The sequence below is a fragment of the Diabrotica undecimpunctata genome, chromosome 1 (genome assembly GCF_040954645.1).
Source record: "Diabrotica undecimpunctata isolate CICGRU chromosome 1, icDiaUnde3, whole genome shotgun sequence".
Lineage (NCBI taxonomy): Eukaryota > Metazoa > Arthropoda > Insecta > Coleoptera > Chrysomelidae > Diabrotica > Diabrotica undecimpunctata.
Window position 1 is genome coordinate 105341871 of NC_092803.1, and position 24146 is coordinate 105366016.

General features: G+C 31.2%; 2 protein-coding genes across 2 annotated transcripts in view; both read right to left on the reverse strand.

Annotated features, from left to right (window-relative positions):
• The window catches only part of LOC140451901 (solute carrier family 7 member 14), an 812989-nt gene that overhangs the window by 699468 nt on the left and 89375 nt on the right, over positions 1-24146 (reverse strand). The gene's annotated exons all lie outside the window — the stretch shown is intronic.
• On the reverse strand, positions 1811-3771 carry LOC140434164 (uncharacterized). The gene is made up of 2 exons (XM_072522233.1): positions 2231-3771; positions 1811-1835 (listed from the first exon to the last, which is right to left on the reverse strand). The coding sequence occupies exons 1-2, from the start codon at positions 3769-3771 to the stop codon at positions 1811-1813; spliced, it is 1566 nt and encodes a 521-aa protein (XP_072378334.1).

Here is a 24146-nt window from a genome sequence, read left to right on the forward strand (position 1 = left end):
ACTAGTCGCTTATCTCTAGATCTCTTCTTCTCAGCCAAAGAATTGTCACCTACGTTACCTGTATGTTTTTACACTTGTCTCTTCTTTGTCTTACCTGTCCTGAAGAAGTAAAAGAATCGGTCGACAATGACCAGAGGGGGTGTCTTTGAGTGGAACGGACCACCTTGTATGTCGAGTGCAAAACTCATCGCTTATCGCTTCATCTCCTCTTCTTTTCGTTAAATTTGTACAGGGTGATCGAAAAAATAAATTTTGTATTGAGACTTGGAAATATTTTAGGTGTTGTTGCGTCAAAATTTTTTTTTTTGTGTACGATGCTTAGATATATCTGTATAGCCTGCCTAGCCTAGCCTGCCTAGTCTTATCTTTACTTTTGAAAGGAAAAGGAAAAATAACTATGTATCACATAAATGCTTTATTGTGTATATATATTTTAATGATATATGTGGGTAGATGTAAATAAAACAATATTGGATTGATACTATAAATTTTATTTGTTTTGAAACAAGTTATTTATCTGATTAAAAATATACACTCTACTGTTATAATGTATATTTTTCTTAACCTGTCGATAATAGTCCCTCGTCACAGAATCCATGTAACTCGCTCTCACCAAGTTATCATGATGTGAAGAATGACCCCGTAATATTTGGGAATCGTACCGGTCCTTGTACCGGACCACTTCATTGGATACGATTCCATCCCTGATCTTCTGGAGGGATTCGCGGTTCTTTGGAATTACATGGTCTAAAGGCTGAAACATAAAAATAATTAATTAAGAAATATTTGTTTTACAAATACTACTACCTTTGTGTGTTATGATTTAGGCATGGTTTCGAAACAATACAAGTCAGGTAATATGGCTCCATGCATCTCTAAAGAAGTTTGACAAAAACAAAAGAATTTTTTACAGTTTTCACACCATAACGTTCCATACATTTTGATGATAGAAGTAGTAGGTTGGGTGTATGGTATTATTTTTCTTCTTGTATTCGATTGTAATTTTATAAATCTTTTTTGGTCGGTAAAAACTTTTTCCCATGACAATTTACTTTTCTAAAGAAAAAAAAAACAGCTTTAATTACCGATATATTTTTTAAGTTATATGTGAAATAACTTACCATACCATAGAGGACCCATTTTAATTTGTAGATTAATCGGTTAAAGAAAACCTGATGTACAAAAATAGAAAGATAATTTAAAAAACAAACTTTTATTTATTACCAAAATAATAAATAAAGAATAAGGAACTTTTTTACTATCAAACGTATTTAAGAATTATTTATCATTGAAACCCCATGGTAAAGTGTCAGTGCTTAAAAAATTAACCATTCTTTTATCATCATATGGACTAAGTGCAACTTTTCTTTGAGTTATTGTATAGACGTCATGTTTTTTGGAGACAATAGAATTTTGGGAAACCTCTACAATTGTGTTTTTAAATAAACTTTTATAATAATCTTCATAAGTTAGTTCCTTTAAAGCTGATTTCTTAATTCCTTTTGCTTTTTTAATTTCCTGATCCTGATTTAAAGTTTTTATCGTGTACATTTTTGAGCGCAATCCTATAAAATGTGTCATAATTTGACCTTTGTTTTCATCTTTCATCAAGCCCAATACTTTTTTATTCCTTAAGGGAATGTTATAGACATTATTTTCAGTGTACTCTGATGTGTCAAACTTATGAATATCCTCTTTAATATGAGCATATATATCATCAACAAAAAACTGATATATTAAACTATCTGTGTCCGTGTATAATAACTTGGCTTTATCTTGAAATTTTTTTTTAATATAATTATAATGGAAGTCATACAAAATTGTTTTCGAAATATCTAAAATACACATCCCAATGTAAATAGGTTTGTTAAAATTAATTTTCTGTTTTTGCATTTCAATTATTACCATATTTTCATCAAATATGGTACAACTATGAAAATTCGGTTGGGAAATGTAATAGTTAGCACCGTATGTACCACCCAGTTTGTTTACAATTTTTATATCCTTATATTTACGTACATTCTCTATACTTTTGCCATACGGAGCGTTTATAAAAAGTTTGAATAAATTTTTTTCAAATTCATTTTTGCTCTCCTTTCTCAATTCAATGTTTAAGTCAATATATTTCTTTAACCAAGGTGATTGTTTAAATTTTAGGCATCGATGAATCTTAGCAAGCTTCAGTCCCAAGCTAATAACTTGTTTTAAATACATATAATGAATAACATACTTCTTTTTATCATACAATGTCGTTAAGAGTTTTTTAATGGTAGAATTAGAAGTTGGTGGAGTTATGTGTTCTGGACACAATGGCAAATCTTTGTGTGAATTAAAAAGTTCTTTTGGATACTCAAGGTCCACTTCCAGCATGTATCCGTATTCACTATCATTGGGACAATTTAATATATTGTAATTGTAAATATCATTTAAGGGTATCCATTCAAATCCTCCATAAGGAAGGAAATAACTCATAGCTGAACCATATAGATTGTTCACATCAAAGTACATTGTATAAGAGGTCTCTTTACCAGGATTATATTTATCACCCATGTACTTATTGTTCGCTTCTGCATATCTGTTACTACATTGTGACACTCCTCCTCGTTTTGCTTTTTCAAAGAACAAAACCATTTCGATATCTGTTAAAAGCTCTAATTCTACATTTGTTACTTTTAACATGGCATCAAATGCTAACCCTGGTAAAGTAAAATAATGCAAACTATCTAAACCGTATGTTTTTAAACACATCAGTCTAAAGTTTTCAAAAATATCACTTAAAAGTAATACGTCAGTTTTTAAATATAATTCCGCGTACTCTTGCAAGTTTTTTATCTCAAACGTGTTCCAAACAGTGCATGCGTGTTGATAATCCTCATGAGTTATTCCTTCATTATTAATTTTACTAAAGAAACTATCAATAGGTGGCAAGCAAGTATCTTGCAACTTTTCCCAATTATCGAGGTATTCATATGGGAAAACACCTTTTCGTTTAACTAAATTAAATTTAAAATCATCTTCAAAGTACCTTCTCGTTATTTGTTTTTGATCATCATCTAGATTACAGGAAAGTTTATCTAATGAATCAGACATAAATCGAAACGAATCTATAAACCTAAAATTAATATTTGTATTTTGAATGTATTTGGTAAATGATATATACCTCTCTTTGTTTAGAGGAAGTAGTGATATATTACCTTTAACGTTATTATTAAGGCTTTTAATTAAAAAATGTGCGTCATAGCCAGAGAGATTATGAAATGCAATCGGAATTGTATGTGTATTTTGATAATTAGCATTACAAGATCTATGAGCAGCTCCTCGAAATTTTCCTGTCATATGACAATGATCTCTAACTTTATCCAATGGATCGACTATAGGTTTAGTGCAAATATGACAAACAAAACTCAAATTAAAATCATGTCTTTCTTTATCAGTTAATGGACCTAACTTGTTGAATTTTTGCAATAAATTTTCTCTAGTTATTCTCTTTGCTATCTTTTCAAGTTCTCTTACAAACCACACAAGACAGTCGTGACCGGTAAATGATTTATAGTATGATAAGGAATCATTATAAGAAGATTTAAAATAATAAGCTATACTAAAAGCTTCATGCTTTTGAGACAAATAAGTTTTTATATTAGGATCATTGTTATTGTCAATGCATTTTATAAGAATACTTTCTAGATCAGCATAAATAACAAAAGGAACAAGTTCTTTATGTTTAAAATTTTTAAATTTCATAATATTATTCTTTTCTGTTGGTAAAACCATCTTAACTGAATTTGAATTAATACAGTCCTCTAAATGATTTTGTAAGAGTGCATCATTACTAAAATGATTAAAACATCTTTCACAAAACCATTTTTTGTTTCTAACATTTTTAACTTGTTGATTTACTAATCTTGAAAAATTTTTAATATAAGCAAAATGAAATAGATCTTTTCTACACAAAGGACCATCATCCTCATCACTACTATTATTATTTGTACTATTATCTTGAGAATGAATTAAAAGTAAATTAATACGAGGAGAAAAACTAGTCTTACTTAATAGCAAAGGTAAAATTTCCTTTCCTGTTCCTTTTGTTGTAAAAACATTTATTGAAAGTTTATTTAAATTTTCAAATTTAGGGATATCTTTTATGTCAATGGGAAAACTGATATTATGATACTTTAATATCTTACTAAAATGAGGATAAGATGAGGTTCGTGTAACATTGATTTTAGCAGGATGTAACGCTGCAACAATTGACCAGAGAAAACAATAAGGATCAGAATTTTTAATGTTAATTACACTCTTTGTATTGCTTATATATTTAGGTAATTTAACATAGGTGGAAATACCACTCAGTATTGGATTATACCTATTTATATTAACTTTTAAATGTAGAATCTGTGATAGTGCCCAACCACTATCTCTTTCTTGAAATTCCTCAAATTTTTTTAAAATCACATTAATACAATTAATTTTATACCAATCCTTGAGGTCTGTATTTTGGTCAATTGTTACATTTTTGGTTGAAAAATGTTTAATAGAGGTTTCACCATTTTGTGGTTTGATAAAAACACCATATAAAATCAAATTAACTTTTAAAAGACACGACAACAAACTTTTTCTAATTTGAATTGAAAAACTCCTAAAAGCTTTTTCCAAAAATATTTTGGGTTCTTTATATTTTAAATTGACTATTAGCCCTGTTTTTATTCTACTATTAAAACAAGATTCCACATCCTGCCACAATAAACACCTTTTAAGAGTTTTTCTAGCATTTAGTCTGTTCTTAAAGTTTTCAAGATATGTTTTAAGAATAGTTAAATTTGCTTCTATACAGTGAAAATTTTTAACACAAGAAACCCTATTCTTTAAACATTTATTCAAAATAAAAATTTGTTTTTTCAAATATCTTATTACGTTTCGTAAATCAGATTTTCTCTTAATTAATCTACTTACCGATTCCATCTTCTCTACAATCTGGTTGGAAAGTTCATCGACTACTTGCTGACTCATTTTTTTTCACTAGTAACTGGTTCAACTTAACTTGGTAACTTTCGAATGCACAAATAAAACCCAAATATTAGGATGCTCTCCAATTTATACTTATCCAGTAAAAAAAAATCAATTGACGTATTTCTGTAACTTGTTATTCAACGTGATTATATTTTAGGATCAAAAAGTTTAAATTTATCAATAATTCTGCAAACTAGTTGTTATTAAACGTGATTGTATTTTTAGAGGTCAGAAAGATCAAATCTGATGCAGATAAGTTGTTATTCAATGTGACTGCATTTTTATGGGTCAAAAGATTAAATCTGACGCAAATAAGATGTTGTTCAACGTGACTGCATTTTTATGGGTCAAAAGGGTTAACTCTGATGTAAATAAGTTATTTGCAATGTTTTAAAATTACAAAGTCAGTTTAATGTTAAATTGTTTTTTTTCTCAGTTTCTTGTTATAAATACAGACAGTCGTTTAAGACTAATCCAAGTGTAAGTAGCAAGCAGTGAACAAACAACATCAAGAATGGCAACAGTACCCTGTCAGTTGGTAATTTTAACTGAAGATCCGGTTCATTTTCCTATTGAAACGGCTTTCCTTATTATAAAGGAATTGTTTGTGTAAGTATTGAGTTTATTATTTATACACTTTTTTCCTTGTTTATTTCACCATATTTGCATTTGATTTTATTGTTTATCTAAATATTTATAATAATTTTATTTTGTTTTACCTCTTGATATTTTACTAATTTATCTAATTTCTTTTTTCTATATTCTATCTATGTATTTTTTATTCTAATGATCGTATTTTAATAACATTTTTATGATTGTTTAATTTCGTTAAATTTTAGATATGGTGTCAAAGAGGTGTCTCTTAAGGGAAGTAAAATATTTGTGAGTCTCAGCTATACACCCAATAGCAAAAGTCTTAAAAAGAAATTTGGGAATCTTCCGGTTCGGTATATGAGGACCAAAGTAAAGACAGAGCAAGAATTCCAAATTTTAGAGAATGTCGTAAAACGATACAGATTTAACTTGTTGGACGATGAATTGGAAGAGTTTGAGCGACATCAACAAGTCCAAAAGCAACTTGGGTTGAAGAGACCATTATACATACAAGAGGCACCGGATGAGGCTCTTGCCTCAACATCAAGCAAGAAGCAAAGAACGGTTCCTCCAAGTACAATAGTACATATAGAAGAAGAATGTGATGAGAATGATCTGAATATAGATCATTTTCTAAGTCAAAGGACATAATAAACAAGTAAGTGCTTTCTGCTTCCCACTAGAAAAAAGGTAACTAGTATATATTTTATTTCAGATATGTGTTGGTATTGGAATGAAGATTAAGCGAGAGGAAAATATTTTTGTATGTATATCTGTGTATATATTTTTATAGATTATAATAAAATACTTTTTAATAATATCTCTTTATTTATTTATTACTTACAACTTTTATTCTAATAAAAAATATTGATCAATTTTTTTTCTATATCGACCATTCTTTATTTCACTGTCTTTAAAAATTGATAAGAATCCATAATTCTCTTTCCAGCATATCGAACATATTTTTTTTAAATCTTCAAAAGTCATATCTGTTCCGACGTGGTCATTGTAAATGTGTTTTAGGTTTAAATCGTCTTGTTTGAATACAATTAAAATATTTGCATTGTCTCTTATAAGGTGTTTAGGTATTTTTGCATAACTCTGACTCAAATAAAATGGATCTACCTGAGAATGTCGAGACATGCTAAAGTATTCTCGAATAACATCTTGGTTGTCACAAGCAACATCATCAAAGATAAAAATTGAATTGGGCTTCGCTTCAGATGGGTGCATTATATCCGTACTTCCACTGTAAGTATAATATCCTATTCCTTTAATTGGTTCTAGCAAAGTTTCTAAATATTTGTACTTTGGTTGCATTAATGATTTTGAGTAAATATACACATTTTCAAATTTTAATCCATTAGCATGTTCCAATAGACTTATCATCACATTGGTCTTACCACAATTTGAAGGGCCAACTATAAGACATCGAATAGTTGAAGGGAACAAAACTCCATGCTTTTTAAACTTATTCTCAATTGGTTCCAATAAATTATTCTCCACATCAAGCGTAGTCTTTTGTTTTACAAGCTTCATGTCTGGTATCAATTTAAAAATAAATGTCTTGTGTGTATCTATTAATAAAAGACTATTTTTAATTTTTATTTTTTTTATTGTCAACACTTTCTACAATATTTATACCAATAATGAATATTAAATACATTGTTTAGAGCACATTGTAAATTTTCATTGTTATGTTGAAAACATGGATGTGATTTAAAAATATGATTCATAGTCTCATCGGAAAGTATATTAGGTTCATCTTCTACACAATCAATGCGATTTTCCATGAATTTTTCCAAATATTTTTTTGTTTCATGATTTCTTACCAATATTGTTTCGTCTAATACGTTGTCGTGTAAAAATTTTGAAATTTCTTCATATTTTAGATGAGTATCACAAAAATGCCAAGATTGCCAATTTAAACCATGGTTTTGAACACATTGTTGTTCGATACATTTTATATATGACTTATTTATCATTGCTTCTGTTACTGGTAAAACAACCATTCTGTGTATAATGTTTTCTGTAGTAGGATCTAAAATAGCAATTTCCCTACAAAGAAATACATCTTCCCCAGGAAAAGAGAAACCTTGGATATCCACAATGAACATGTTTTCACTCTCTCGATATTCTCTAACAACAAACAAAATCTTGCAAGTGGAACGTCTTTTACATATTTTTCTATCCCCTCTTTATTATATTGCGTCACTTTTATCTATCCATGAGTTGTGAGAACTATCAAAACCTAACCACTTGACAAAAATTTTATTTTTCTTTCTCTTTAATACCTTTTCAACTAAATAACTGTCTTTATGTTTAACTTTTTGTAACTGGTCCTTATAAAATCCCCCAAGAATTTCTTCACCTTTATAGTCTTTTAAATAATATGTAATAGGGTTTCCCAGTTTTATTTTATAAACAGTGAAAATTTCATTAGACCAATTTGGATTGTATTTTTTGTCAAAAACTCCTCGATGTTTTGAAATGCGTACATGATCACCAATATGAAATTTTTGACTTTCCAAATCGACAATTTTAATGTGATTGTATACGGTGTTTAACAATAGTTTTTCATGCTTCTTCTTAACATTCACTGGTTTCATTCCTATTGTTCTGTGAACTTTATTGTTGTATTCATTAACAACTTGTTGTAAATTATCAATCCATTTGTAGGTACCGTTGAAACTAAACTGTTTCCAAATCATTGATTTAATCGTGCGAATAACTCGCTCAGCAATCGCAGCCTTTTTCTCACTGTATACATTGTAATGATTAATATTATATTTTTTCATCAATTTTTTCATATGTGGATTAAAAAATTCAGTTCCCATATCTGTTTGAAGATTATTTGGTTTTTGCTGTTTAAACACATACTCCATACATTTGGCTACTTCAACACCTGATTTATTTTTTAGTGGTAAAGCCCATAAAAATTTTGAAAAACAATTTATTACAACCAAAATATATTTGAAATTTCTGTTTGTATTTGAATATTTTTGCATATCAATCAAGTCGGCTTGGAACAAATCATTAAGAGATTTTATAATAATTCTTCGTCTTTTAAAGTTAATTCTTGCAGGTTTGTGTAACTCATTAACGATATCTCTTTTAACAGACATGATATTTATTCTATAATGTTTGCCTCTTTTAGTTCTTCAATAATTGAATTTATTTCATTTGTATGTCCTGTATGGCCAGCTAGCTGTGAAGATAGTAATAAACGTAATCGCTCTACAAGTTCATTTGGATCATCCCAGTGGACGTAATCGATTTTATTGTTGTTTACTTCCATAACCAATCCTTTACCTTCTGTTATTGGTGCAATTATTTTTTTATATTTTTCTAATCTACTACCATCTATCTGTTTACTTGATCTGTAATGCCTTCTGTGAGCATTCGTCGCTACAACTATCTTTTTATAGTTATTCTCATCTTCATCTGTAAAACTAGCTGGATATTTCTTAAACAAAAGCTCATATAAACCGGGTGTTCCCCTGTACCTTTTCTTTTTTAAAAGAATATCAGCACCATCTAAATCTATTTCAGAATTCCCAATCAGTAGCTTTTCAGATGTTTCATCAAATCGAATTCCATATTTATGATCAAATTCTTTGTTTAGAACATCAGCGTGCATATTTGTAATATATTTCCTAGGCAATGGATCATATTGATCCCAGTAGTCTACACGCGCCTGGTTAGCAATATCTTCAAATCGATTTTCAGAGTGTTTATCATTTTTAATCTGTTCTTTTATATCATCCACTTCAATGTTGTCCAATATCGATTGTTTAATTTCACTTGTTTCAAAGTCAGTAGTTTCATTATCGTCATCATCGTTTTTAATGTACCTTAAAGGTTCATCGTTTTGTGTTTCATTTTCTGGACTGGAATTTTGTGAACTATTTAACTTGTTCTCGATATTTTTCAAGTGTTTTGTAATTGGATTAAATAAATCTTCTTGGATTATTTGTCCTTGTTTTAATTGTCTTAATTTACTTTGGATGTTTCTCCGTTTAGTTATAAGTTGTCTTTTCAAATCTTTATTCATCGTAAAATGTAGGTATTCGCTTAACTTCTGAACAGCTCTGGATCAGGTCCCGAACAGGTCCTGATCAGCTTTGAACAGGTCTCGAACAGGTCTTGAACAGGTCTTGAACAGGTCTTGAACAGGTCTTGAACAGGTCCTGATCAGCTTTGAACAGGTCTCGAACAGGTCTTGAACAGGTCTTGAACAGGTCTTGAACAGCTTTGAACAGGTCTCGAACAGGTCTTGAACAGGTCTTGAACAGGTCTTGAACAGGTCTTGAACAGGTCTCGAACAGGTCTTGAACAGCTTTGAACAGGTCTTGAACAGGTCTCGAACAGGTCTTGAACAGGTCTTGAACAGGTCTTGAACAGGTCTCGAACAGGTCTTGAACAGCTTTCAGATTTGGTACTAGTCTAGCCCCCAATTAGACACTTATGTCAACAAGGTTATGAAAATATTTATTGTGTACAGGGTGTTAAATAAGAGTAAACTTTTTTTTTAACTTTTTATTTATACTTAAAAACCCAAAGTACAGATTTGCTTCATTAGATGAACTACAGTTAAAACATTTGAACTACATTGGTTAGAGGATTATATTTAACAATACGGTCATGTATAATTATACAATAAGCAGTTGTGTTAGCTGGTATATTCTTATTAGTTTCTATTTCTATTCTCATATCGACACTTCCTGATTTAATTGATTCATTTTGTCTGCTGCAATCAATAACAAATATCGGAGCAACAGCACAGAATTGTAACATAGTAAGGCATGGATCTCCTATGGATTTATAATAGTACGACGGTTGAAATTGTGCATACATTTCATATGCAAGGGCATAATGTCTTTTACTAAAGTTCAAGTTCAAATTGTCATACGGGTACATTTCAGAATTTAGAAATAGCTTTAAGTTTGTAAGATTACAGTGATCAAAATAGCTGTTCTCTTCTTTTAGTGCATTCTTTTTGGCAGTTTGTAATGCAAACAAAACAAATCGTGGTCTCTCCAATAGACTGGTAGTTTTTACATTCCAGTTAAATTTCATTGTCTGAGGCAGTAGAGGAATTTCATGATATTCCCAGCTTCTATATGCAAGCTCCAAACTGGACCCATTTTCAATAAATTTATATAAACGTAACTTTTCTGAATCGGACACTTGAATATGAGGCATTTTCCATATTAATTTAAATATTTCCACTTTTGGTTTCAGTTCAGTTTCTACTGTAGACATTACTGCATTTAAATCAGTTGAACTTCTTATCAATACGAGTTCTTGGCGTATGTTAATAAGAATTTTTGTAAAATCTTCAAAAAATCCAAGTACAAGTTTGAGTGGAATACAAACATTAAAATTTCCTGCTTTATCAGCAACTGTTGGTGTGTCATTAATACTCCAACCTATACAGTTGTATCGATTAGATTCAGTTTGTGTGAACGAAGCATAGTTTTTCATTGTCGTTGTTATACCTAAATTTCTCACTCTATCTATTACACAGCCTCCAATTTCATATCGTATTTCATCAAATAAATGCATCAAACCATTATTAATAAAGCGCAAAGTATTGCTTTCTTTCCCATCATTCGTTAAACGTCCTTCAATATACAGATAACTCTCAGAAGGTAGGGTGTATATATCTTGAGTCTGAATTGGTATTCTTATTTCATCACAATGATTAAAAGTTGCATTGGCATAGGGTAAATGACTGTGCATTTCTCGACTCACAACTGAATTGTCAACCAATACACGATCTCCAATATTTAAAATGTTAAAACTCATATTCACTCTTCTTACAAGTACACCTCAAGAAAATCCCTAGTATTCTAGTATTAATAAAAAACTTTATTCTACACCAAGTATTTCTTTTCTTTTTCCCTGTCACTGTCGTAGTTGTTGTGTTTTATTTTAAATCCTAGTGAGGTTAAAAAGACTTTGTTTTCTGTTGTCAACGGTTTGAGAGTCTGCTTGTCACTAATGTTTTTATCAACACTCTTAATATTATATACACTGTCCACAACTGGATTAAATTTGCTACAGTTGTAAATTAAAACCATTATTTATACTTTTTTTAAATGTAGTCTTAACGTAATAACTTCTCGTGTGAAATTAACAAGATTACCGTCCTGGTCAACTATTTTAATGAAAATTTCATCAATATATCTATTTGTGACAGGTAAATAAATTACCTTTTTTGGAATTTCCACAATTTTGTAACCCGGTAAGACATTTGGATAAAACATGTGGATGATATGACCTTGGTTTTCATTGACGTATGAATTAGTGATTAGATTACATTCCACACAAATAGAATTAACCTTTGTGATATGCACAGGATTCTCAGCTACATGAGTTTTTAAAGGTGAGAGCCGTTTTGGTGTAAATCCCAATAAGGGAGCAATGGTATTTGGTTTTTCAAAATGGATTACTTTGTTGCTTTTTATTTCACATTTAAGTGTATTGTTATTAATTCTCAATATCAAACTTGTAGGTTGATCTATATTATGATTTTTTCTAGGCACACCTTTACCAATTGTATTATTTTTTTCTTGACTCTTTCCTTTATTAATTTCTGTATCATCTTTATCTGGTGTTTGATCTACTTTTAATTCTAATTCAGTTATTTTTTCAGTTAAATAATTTGAAAGATCTTCGACTTCATAAGAACCATGTGGAATCGTTATATCGTAACCATCTATATAAAACTTGTTGTTTGTTTGGTCTACATTTGGAATTGTATTGTATGACATGAAATCTATTAAACCTAGTACATACTGTTCATTTTCGTTTAAAATAATTGGTGGGTAAATTTTTGTTGATAACACCGATTCTCTTCCAGATAACACAAAAGTGTACGACATGTTCAAACGATAATCATAGAGTAAATAAAAGAATATTCTTTTAAAAAGGGTATTTATTTAAAAAATCTAAACACAATTGTCCACAATTTACAGTGTTATAAGTTTGATAAATTTTATGATTATAAACAATTTGACAATAACCATTTGAATTAAAGTATGATATAGCTTCCAACGGTGGTCTCAGATTACCAAAACTATCAAAATATACGACTTTGGATTTATTCTTCTTGTAAGCTGTCCAATGAGTTCCAGGTCCGTCTTTATTGTCTAAATTAATAATTCCACTCTCATGTTGCCAAATTTTTTTCGGAAACCCATTTCTCATCATTACACCTCTAAAATGTGGGATTTTCATTAATTTTGCATATTTTTGTAACTCTACATTTGTCAAAGCATGTTTTGGAATTTTTATTTGATCCATTTTCTTATTCATAAAAAAATACCCATTCCACTTTTATATGGTTTCAAGTATAAACCTTTTCCAATTGCCAGTGCTTCCATTTTACGATTATGACGTTGTTTTTCGAGTAAATCTTCTTTAGCTGCTTTTGCTTCGTTAATAGTTTTAACGATAGCTGATGTACCCCCAGCAATAGTGCCCAATGCGCTCAACCCAGCAAATATCGGTATTAGAGGTAATATACCCCCAGTTTTTGGAACTTGGATTACTCGACCACGTGGTTTTTTAATGTTTTTGTAGGATTTCACAATTCGTAATGCTTGTTGAATAGCTTCCCTTAACGTTCTTGGTTTGCTTTCCAATAGTTTCTTTCTAATGTCTCGAATTACTCTCAATAAACTAAATGACTTTTGCTTTGAAATTTTTCTTTTAGAAGATGAGGAGGAGGATGTGACCTTTCTTTTAGTGCTGTTTCTTGTCTTTTTCTTATTACCAACCATCTTGACTGTTTCCAACCAACTACCCATAATACACACAACAACAAGTCTTTATTAAAAAAAAAAAACGACAATAGAAAATAGAGCATATATTAATTATTATTAATTACATAAAAAATTTTTAAAATTACTGTCTTCGAACGTAGTTGATTCCTTCGATTGGAAATGGGAGCGGTCTCCTTCTTAGTGGGTAATCAGCATCCCTATGGGGTTCGAAATGGTTAAGCCTCCCTAGTTGTTGTTCTTGAACACCCTCATCTCTTTGCCGATACCTACTAAATTCTCTCGTGAAGAGTCTTGTCCTGGCATTGTCTCTTTGCTTACCATGAAATTCAACCACACAACTCTTAACTCCCATTTCACTGTTTTACTTTTTCGCTGTTGAACTGTTAACACACCGCTTATTACCAACTCAGACTGAATTAGTATCACTGACTAACTGATAATTAACCGAATTTAAATAGTAAGAATAAAAAAATATATATTAACGTAATTGACTGACCTATTTGATCTTTATTGCAATGCAGAAAATAGTACAAAACATGTTTATCATTAAAACGTTTATTATTCCAAAATTAATTTATCATTATCTAAATAAAATGTGCTTATCTGCATATAATGTATTTTGGTGACCTATTTGACCTAAAAATGCATTGACGTCAGCGTTATCGTTAAATATGTTTATTGTATGTATAATGTGTTTTCGATGAAGAAATAAAAATTTAATCACGTTGCATAGCGTGTTGTAGATTTGCGTCAATGTATTTTTTTTTTAAATGTAGTAAAAATACTTCGTGACCAATTTTATTTATATTACAAATCACATAAAATTATTTTTTATATTTATACATTATATCTTATTTTTTTAATTGCTTGGTCATCCATAGTATCGTTATTGTCGTCATGTTTTCTTTTTTGAGTATTGTTCAATATTTCGTTTACATCATTTTTTGGCTTTTTAGCACCCATAATATTTTCATCACTTATTTTCCGTTTTTCCGTTTTTCTTGTGTCTCCTCTGTTTATAGAGTCAACAGCGAACTCATTTGAAATGTCTACATCCATATCATCTCTAATTTCTTTTGCTCTTTTATGATTTAAAAGCTTTTGTTGTATTTTTTGTTTATTTCTGTGCTGGATATTTTGTTTGCGTTTACTTGATTTGGAAATAGTTAATCCTTGGAGTAATAAAGTACAATGGTCTATATTTTCAGTTAGTTTTTCTAAATTATTTTTAGCTTTGTTCAATTCTTTATTACAACTTTTTGTTACAGCTTTATATTTAGTAGAACCTAGACCCATACCTAATTTCACTTTTGCTTTCATTGCACCAGCTACACCAAGTGCTGCCAATTTTTCGGAAAATGCTGTATTTTTCGATCGAAACTGTTCAAGAGCTTTTTCACCTAGAATCTTATCAGCCTTATGTCGTTCGGATAGATCTTTATTTTGAGAATATGCAATATCATGTTCACGACACGCCTCGTCTAATCCATTTATTCCCCTATCTCCTCGTGCTAGTCGTTTCTGTAATTTGGTGCCGGGTCCACAAAACCTATAACCTCCAGGGATGTGCATTTCGAAAGGTAATTTATTAATGACAGCGTTTAACATATTGGTAGCGTACTCGTAGACGATTTACAAATTAATACAATCGACAGGTTAAGAAAAATATACATTATAACAGTAGAGTGTATATTTTTAATCAGATAAATAACTTGTTTCAAAACAAATAAAATTTATAGTATCAATCCAATATTGTTTTATTTACATCTACCCACATATATCATTAAAATATATATACACAATAAAGCATTTATGTGATACATAGTTATTTTTCCTTTTCCTTTCAAAAGTAAAGATAAGACTAGGCAGGCTAGGCTAGGCAGGCTATACAGATATATCTAAGCATCGTACACAAAAAAAAAAATTTTGACGCAACAACACCTAAAATATTTCCAAGTCTCAATACAAAATTTATTTTTTCGATCACCCTGTACAAATTTAACGAAAAGAAGAGGAGATGAAGCGATAAGCGATGAGTTTTGCACTCGACATACAAGGTGGTCCGTTCCACTCAAAGACACCCCCTCTGGTCATTGTCGACCGATTCTTTTACTTCTTCAGGACAGGTAAGACAAAGAAGAGACAAGTGTAAAAACATACAGGTAACGTAGGTGACAATTCTTTGGCTGAGAAGAAGAGATCTAGAGATAAGCGACTAGTTCTTACGACCCTCTGGTCATTGTCGATCACTTCTTCGGGAGAGAAGAAGAAGAGATCAAGCGATAAGCGACCAGTTCTTACAACCCTCTGGTCATTGTCGATCACTTCTTGTACTTCTTGTACACCCCCAAGGTCAAATCATGGCATCGATACCTTCGCATCGGAGACCCTGATGGACAGGTTACCAAAGTGATTCAGGACCCCGCTTCCTTATCTACTGTTGTTGTTGTCATTTAATATTGAGCCTAGGTAGGAAAAAGTGGAGGCATATTTGTAGGTATGGTTGTCTACCTTCAGATTCTCATGTTCATTCGATTTTGTGCACTTAATATATTTTGTTTTGCTTTCATTTATATATAGACCAAACATAGCAGCTTCTCGTTTCAGTTCTATAACTTTTTCGCTTAATACCCTTTCGTTGCGGCTTATTAGGGCAACTTCATCCGCATATACGCATATTTGCATTGCTCTTGTATTAATACAGCCGTTTATATCAATTTTTCTAACAATAGCTTCTAAAGTTAGATTAAAAAGTGTTGTTGATAAGGCATCACCTTGTCTAACTCCATTTTCAATATCAAAGGCCTGCGTCATATCTCCATTTATTCTCACCATAACTTTGGAACCCTCCAGAGTCATTCGTATAAGTTTAACCAACTTAATGGGTATCTCTAACATAGATAGTTGCTTTAACATCTTTTGTTGATCTACTCCATCAAACGCCTGTTTAAAATCGATATACAAGTTGTAAATAGGTATGTTATATTTAACTCATTTTTCATGTATACCTCTTAATATATGTATTTTGGTCTATAGTTGACCTCTTTGGTCTTAAGCCACATTGGTATTCACCAATAATCTCCTTCGAAAACGATCCCAGGCGGCTGTATATAATTCCTGATAATATCTTGTAGACGACATTTAAAACTGTTATACCCCTATAATTTTTGCAGAGTCGTTTGTCTCCTCTTTTGTACATAGGAAGTATGATTCCTACTTTCCAATCTTCTGGGATGGCTGCTAGTGTCCATATGCGGTCGATTAGTTTATGGATACGCCTCCATAGCGCATGTCCACCATTCTTTATCAGTTCTGCAGTTATTCCATCTGTGCCAGGTGCTTTGTTATTATTTAGATGTTTATCGTTTTTTTCAATGTTGGTTGCTCAACTAGTTGTTCTGCTGTATGGTGAATTATTTCTTCAAAAGAGGTTAGTCTTTGTATGTGGGTATATTTTATTTTATAAAAACCCTTAAAAGGGCAACATTACAAGCACGAACGTTTTCGGAACAACTGTTCCATCATCAGGTTAAAATACAGGTTACCATGCCTGAGCCACCAAAATATTTGGGTAAAAACCCTTTAAAATGTAATGTGTTACCAAAGATTGTACATGTTGTTAATTATATTATATGATGTTTAATATTTTAATTAGATTTTACTTCAGGTAACATACACCCATGCTTAAGTGAGTTCCAGTGTCCGGAGAGTAAACCTCTTCAAACGGACTACGGTTGGTAACTCCGTTTAGGTAGTCCGTTCGAAGAGGTTTACTCTCCGGACACTGGAACTCACTTAAGCATGGGTGTATGTTACCTGAAGTAAAATCTAATTAAAATATTAAACATCATATAATATAATTAACAACATGTACAATCTTTGGTAAGACATTACATTTTAAAGGGTTTTTACCCAAATATTTTGGTGGCTCAGGCATGGTAACCTGTATTTTAACCTGATGATGGAACAGTTGTTCCGAAAACGTTCGTGCTTGTAATGTTGCCCTTTTAAGGGTTTTTATAAAATAAAATATACCCACATACAAAGACTAACCTCTTTTGGTATACGTGGTATACAGCCAGCTACAGGAATTATTTTCCTTGTGGATTTTAATTATTTCTTCATCTTCGTTTTGTTCTTTCTTTTTCTGGGTTTAACAGCTCTTGAAAATGCTCCTTCTACATTTTCATTATTTCCTCTTTCTCGCTGACAATTGCCCCATTTTTGTCCTTGTAAACTGTTGATTTTGTCATGTATCCTTGCGTACATTGCTTGGTTTTCTTGTAAAATTTTCTAGTCTCTCTTCTGTTATTATAATCTGTAATTTGTTGTATTTTCTCAACAACATTTCTCTCTTTTTCCTTCTATAAATTTTCCATATTTGTAATTGTCGTTTGGATGACATTCCATTCTTCTTCAATGTTGTTTTGTTCTCCTCTTTCATTTAATATTACTTTTATTTTCTGCTAGTACTCATTCTTCTTTTTAGGATTTTTAAACATATATGTATTCCATATTCTTTGTTTGGCGCCTTTCTCTTTTCTTACCATTGATAATCTTTGTTTTATCTTCGATATAACCAAGAAATGGTCAGAATCGCAATTTGCGCATCTATAAGTTCTAACATCCGTTACGGAGGTTGCCCACCGCTTAGATATTAATATGTGATCAATTTGATTAAATTTATTCGTACCAGGTATCATCCAGGTTTCTTTATGAATATTTTTATAAGGGAAACACGTACTAATAACTCTTAGTATGTTTGCCATTGCCAACTGTGCCACTCTTATACCGTTGTTAATGATAATATTATGTAAACTATGCTTACCAAAAGATTCTGCATATATTGGCTCTTTTCCCAGCTTCGCGTTCATATCACCCAGGACTATACTGCATCTCTCTTCTGTGCGTTTTCACATTCTACTTGTAGTTGGTCATACAATTAATCGGTTACTAGTTCATCTGCTGCTTCTGTTGGGGCATGAATATTAATAATTGTACTATTAAATTTTCCCCTTAGAGGTATTTTGCATATTCTTTCATTAACTGGAGTAAAACCCAATACTGACCTGCGGCATTTATGGTAACCCACTCCAAAGTCTCCTTGTCTTTCTGCTCCACAGTAGTACATACTGTATTCTTTTTTATTTATGCAACCTTGCCCTTTAAATCTGATTTCTTGGAGAGCTGCTATGTCTAGTTTGTACTTCAATAGTTGCTGAGCAATACTTTGCATTTTGCCTGCCTGCAGCATGGTTTGGAAATTCCAGGTTCCCAGTCGCAAATCCATCATTAAGTCCTTATTCCGTAGCTTTGGTCGTTGTCCGTTGGTCCGCCCGGTTATTTCATTGTTCGTAGCATTCGTGATAACTGAGTTTAAGGTGAACAGGTTATCGGCCTATTTCACTCGAGTCCAGTGCCAGGGCTGCTGGCTATAGCTTCTGAACAAGCTATGCTTTCTCCCTTCCTCGTCCGCACTAACCGTACCTTCCATTGGGGTTGGTTACCCAATCTCCAATAGGGTTCCTCAGGTTTACCGGGGTTCACCAGTGTGATAAAGATCACACTTCTTGGAGGTGAGGATAGAAATTGAGTAAGAGAGGCTAGAGATGTTATCTGGAAGCAACATCTTGTATTTCGCCTCACTACTTCTTTGAACCTTTGAACTGATGTCATAGTTAAATTAATAAAATTCAACCTCAAAAGGAATATATCGTGATCCGATTTAGTATTTACATTTACAGTTCCTATACAATCATCACAATTTATATATATATACCTGATCCAAAATATTTCCGCATGTAAAAATCGACCTTGTAGGTGTAAAGTTCCCATGTGACAAACCATAAGATGCTAGAAGACCAGAAAATCTGTGTGAATTATTTAGTGTCATGGAATTTACATTAAAATCGCCTGTTAAAAATATGAATTGATTTGGTTTAAAATTTGAATTTAAAATAAGTTTAAGTGTTTCATAAAATACATCAAATTTACCATTAGGAGATCTGTAGCAAACTAAAATTGTGTGTTGATTTGAAATATCATGCCACTTCAGCCCACATACCTCAATGTCTTTTTCAACACAGTACTGATCAAGTAAAATGGAACTAACCTTCATATCATTCCTTGCCCAAACTGCAACGCTACCACATTTATATTGGGATCTACTAAAAGAAATTACAATATTAAAATTTGGAAAACTATAATGAATCACCTCGCCATCTGCTGACCACGTCTCAGTCATACAAAGAAATTTCAAATTAGACTCCTTATAATCAGCAAATAAACAATCCATTTTAAACTGATTTAGTCCCTGAATATTTAACAGTAGGAGATCGTACGTATCCCCTCCTTTTTCCTGTTTAAAAGTCATTTGTTTATACTCTACTTTATTTGCGTATGTGTGGGTCGCTTCATAAAAAACCTACTTACATAGGAGCCTACTGGCCATAGTTTTACCGAAATTTTGTTCAAAAATTAAAACTGTAAAAAATGAATATGTTAGGATGCTTAGCCGTTAACGACGTACATATTACTTGTGGAAATTGTTTTTCTAACATCTTCTTAAGATTTTCTGCCGTTGTATGTTGGTCTACTCTAGTAACATGGAGATGGCTAAATTTTGGGACACCACTGATTTCTGAGTTCTCATGATTACCTATAACAAAACGTGCAATCCTTTTTTTGTGTCTAACCATTTTCCATTTTTGCCCACTATTATTTGTAACCGAATTTGTATTCTCAACATTTATCAAATTTTTATCGTTTGTTAAACTAATAATATCTGAACATTTTGCTTCCGTTTATATTCTTAAAATATCAGCTGATAATTGTTTATTATTTTCGATCAAGGAAACAACTTGTTTGTTTTTATTGGTAACATGTTTAAACACAGTTTTTGTTGAGGAACTCCTTTCTTTATCAACAGCTAGACTTTCATCATCTTTCATTTACAGCAATATTTCTTGCGGGTGTAGTTTTTTTTTTGATATTCTTTACTATTAGACTGTAACGGTCGTTCAAAATTGAGGTTTCTGTTAGAATGGTTTATTTAATTCATATTTTGTTGAGTAGATGGCAACTGGTCGGTTAATTGCATATACTTAAATAAATCTAGTTGTTCTTTTAGTAAATTTATCGTTATTTGTCGATTTTATATTATAATATTCTGATTAATAATTTTCTTTAAGCACCTGATTTCAGTTATCCTCGGATCCTTATCCTGCCGTGTTAACTCAAAAGGGCGTATCTGCTTTAAACTAGTTTGCGAGAAAAATCAGTTTTAGTGGTTTTGATTAGGCAATCGTGATTTTTTAAAAAGTTGTGACTTGTACCATATAGAAGTTAACAAATATATTTATACTATCATGTGACAGATTTTGATAGAGTATCAACTTGGGAAAATAACACTTTTGACAGATACGTCTTTTTCACTTAACATGAGGTATATAATTAAGAACAAAACTACATGATTTTTTGAAAATATTTACTGCATTAAACAAATGAACGTTACAATATTAATGTTGTATTAATTTCTTAAGTTATTCTTAATAATTAGGAAAAGTTAAAAAAGTAAACAACAATACAGACTAAATAAAATATCATACTCAGTCAAACAAATATAAATAATTAATACTTAATTTTCTACTCCGAACTAGTTATTATATTATATTAATCATCAATTATTGTGTCCACATTTTCGCTGACAAAAATATTTTTCCAGAATGTAATGCGATTTGGGGGCATTATTATGCATAATTTTAGTGATTATATTCTGTTTTCTTTCCATGGTAATACCTCGTGGTTGAGAGATAGAGAGTGGTTTTGCAATGACATTTTTTTGAATATTAGCCTTTAAACAATTGGCACTTATGATTTCTTCTTCAAAACTAGTTTTATAACCTAATGTGTGGAAACCTCTCATGAACTGAACTTCCACCATTTATTAAAGGTACGGACGAGGGACCAACCTTTTTATTTTATATTGAGATGATTCGTCTTTCCAGTTGTAAAAATCATTAAAAGCCATGTCGATAATTTCGACATTACGTGTTGACGTTTTAACCGCATTTACAAAATCAACGAAGTCATAAACTTTACCTTGTCGATTTAGTGATTGCTCGACTCTATGGTGAAATGAGTCAGCTGCCATAAATGTATGACCTGAAAATATCTTAGAGTTATTTTCCTAATGTTCAATTCTAATGAGTTTACAGCATACACAAAAAATGTGTACAAGCACCAATTTTTGTTCTGACCGGAACAATTATCCAGCCAAATAACAACTTCTTCGGAATCCCTAATTTTGTTTAAAAATGCATAAAATGTGTTAACAATACCAGCCTTTTTTTGCCCAGAAATAGCTTCATGCCATAGAACAGCAACTGTAAAAGTTTCAGAAGTACCAACTGGAACAAAGCTCTCATTAAAGGCTATGAGTCTAGGAGTAAATGTAATTTCTTTGAAAGTATCGCATCTTGGGAGCATAATCACCTACAAAAAGATTGTGTAAGGTCAAATATAACAGATATTATTCAAAATAAACTAGACCGTCATCTAACACGTGTGAGCTTTCTTTTTTATGAATTTCGTATTTTTCACAAGTAAAACACGTTTCCAAGCTTTGCAAATGAAATATTAAGCTCACTAACGATTTGACGATATAAATAATATGAACATTGAATACTGTACTTTGCTTTAAATGATTCATACAGTAGTTTTATAGTTATGGCGCTAGGCAAGTATAAACGGTTCGGAGCATGTGAATTATAGACGGCTCGTCTATAATGCGATGTCGTAGGGTTAAAGGACTGTATATGACTAATGATTAAATCTCTGTCAAATTTTTTTAAGCTGCCTCCTCGTTTATCTTTGTTACGTTTAAGCGATAATTGGGAAGTCCTTAAAGCTGTTCTAACTGGCTTATCATTTTTTTCATGATGTCCTAAAGTTGTCAGATAAAATACTTTAAATATTTTGAGGTATTCCTTTTTCATCTTTTAACTGATAGATAAATGTAAAAGAGCGCCGAGACTATCTGAATTTCTAGTTGCGCATCTTTTTTGGGAATCTTTAAAATGAAACTTGAATAAAAAACTTTCTGTTCCTCGGAGGAAAGATTCCAAAACTGCCTATTTATATCTTGCCGTCAAAGAATTAAAACTTTATTACTGCAATTTTTCTTGCAAGTAGCCAAACAGCTTCCAGATATTTTGTGTTTATTGACTAACTTTTGCATTTTTATTGAACGCCGTTCAGTTAAACTTTCTTCTATCTTTTTCTGTTTTCTTATCTGTACCTTTTTAGTATATTTTTTGCTCTCTGATTTATCTATTGCGGTTTGTATAATACTGTGAATTAAATTATTGAAATATTTATAATTATTTGTAGTACGATGTTCTTCCGTATCTGTCAATAAGTTGTTTAAATTTAATTCCGAAATAGCTGATGAGCTCGTTGTTGAAGCAGGTTGTAATAGGATATTGCTAATAATATGTATATTTTAGTCGCTAATTTTATTATCTGCGTCCCAAATTTCTTCACTTGAGGTAGATGTTGAAGGAAGGTAGTCTCTATCTCTGTCATCAGACACGTCAGATTCAATATCTGACTGAGCTATATTCGACAGCTCGTTATTTGTTTCTGTGGAATTTAAAGCCAGGTCCACCAACATTTTACCTCGTCTTCTAAATTCTGCTGAAACAAATTTTTTCATCAAGTAATTTGACAAAGCAATAATTATTTTTATAGTTTTTAATAGAATATACATAATATAAATACCTATTTGGTGTGACAACCAAAGTGGCATAACCTTATTTTCGAGATAATCAATTTACAATAACTTCAGAACCAAAAATATTTACCTTGACATATAGGTACAAGGTAACAATTTGTATTTGTATAGCCTGTTATATAAATTAGTAGAAAATATACTTACTAGTTGTTTCTGAAAAATTAATATCCATATTTATTATGAACAACAAACTAAACACATTCTATGAAAACACGAAAACGTAAGTTTAGAAATAAAGTAAATTGACAGTTTACTACTTTTCGCGCCAACATAATAATATCTTGAAATGTTAAGTGAATAGGCCGTATCTGCCGAAAACTTTTTAGTTACGGCTTTTTGTGTTAACATTTAGTGTTGCGGCTTTTAACGCTAACATTTTAGTAGAAAATTCAAATACGGCTATTAATTTAAGTAGTATATATCCGGTTTTATTGCAGATACGGCTATGAAACTCAGGTAGATTTGTAGAAAAGAAAAGAGTACTAAATAACGCGTGGGATATGAAACTCGTTTTTAATAAAAATTGCAATTACGCCCTTTGAGTTACCACGGCAGTATCATCAGCCCATTTATCCAAGATTTCGTTTGATGTATCACTTAACCTAACATTTTCTTCACAGCATATAACTGTTTCATCGTCGATATACAATGATGAGTGCCTTACCACCCGGCTTTTTAACGTAAGAGATAGAAAACACAGTTACATTATAAAATAAAAAGAGATGAAACTCGTAAATGTGAGAAATAATCGATAAAAACCTATAATTTACATTACATTACATTACCAATATCGATAGTCTCACACCTTTAGACGATTGGTTCGAGCTAAATCAGCTCGGTCATAATTATTATGTGTAACGTTGTATGTGTGATCTATTTCCATTTTTTAATTTCGCATAAAGTAAAAATTGATTGACCACAATAAAGCAAAAATGTGAATAAAATAATTTAATTAATAG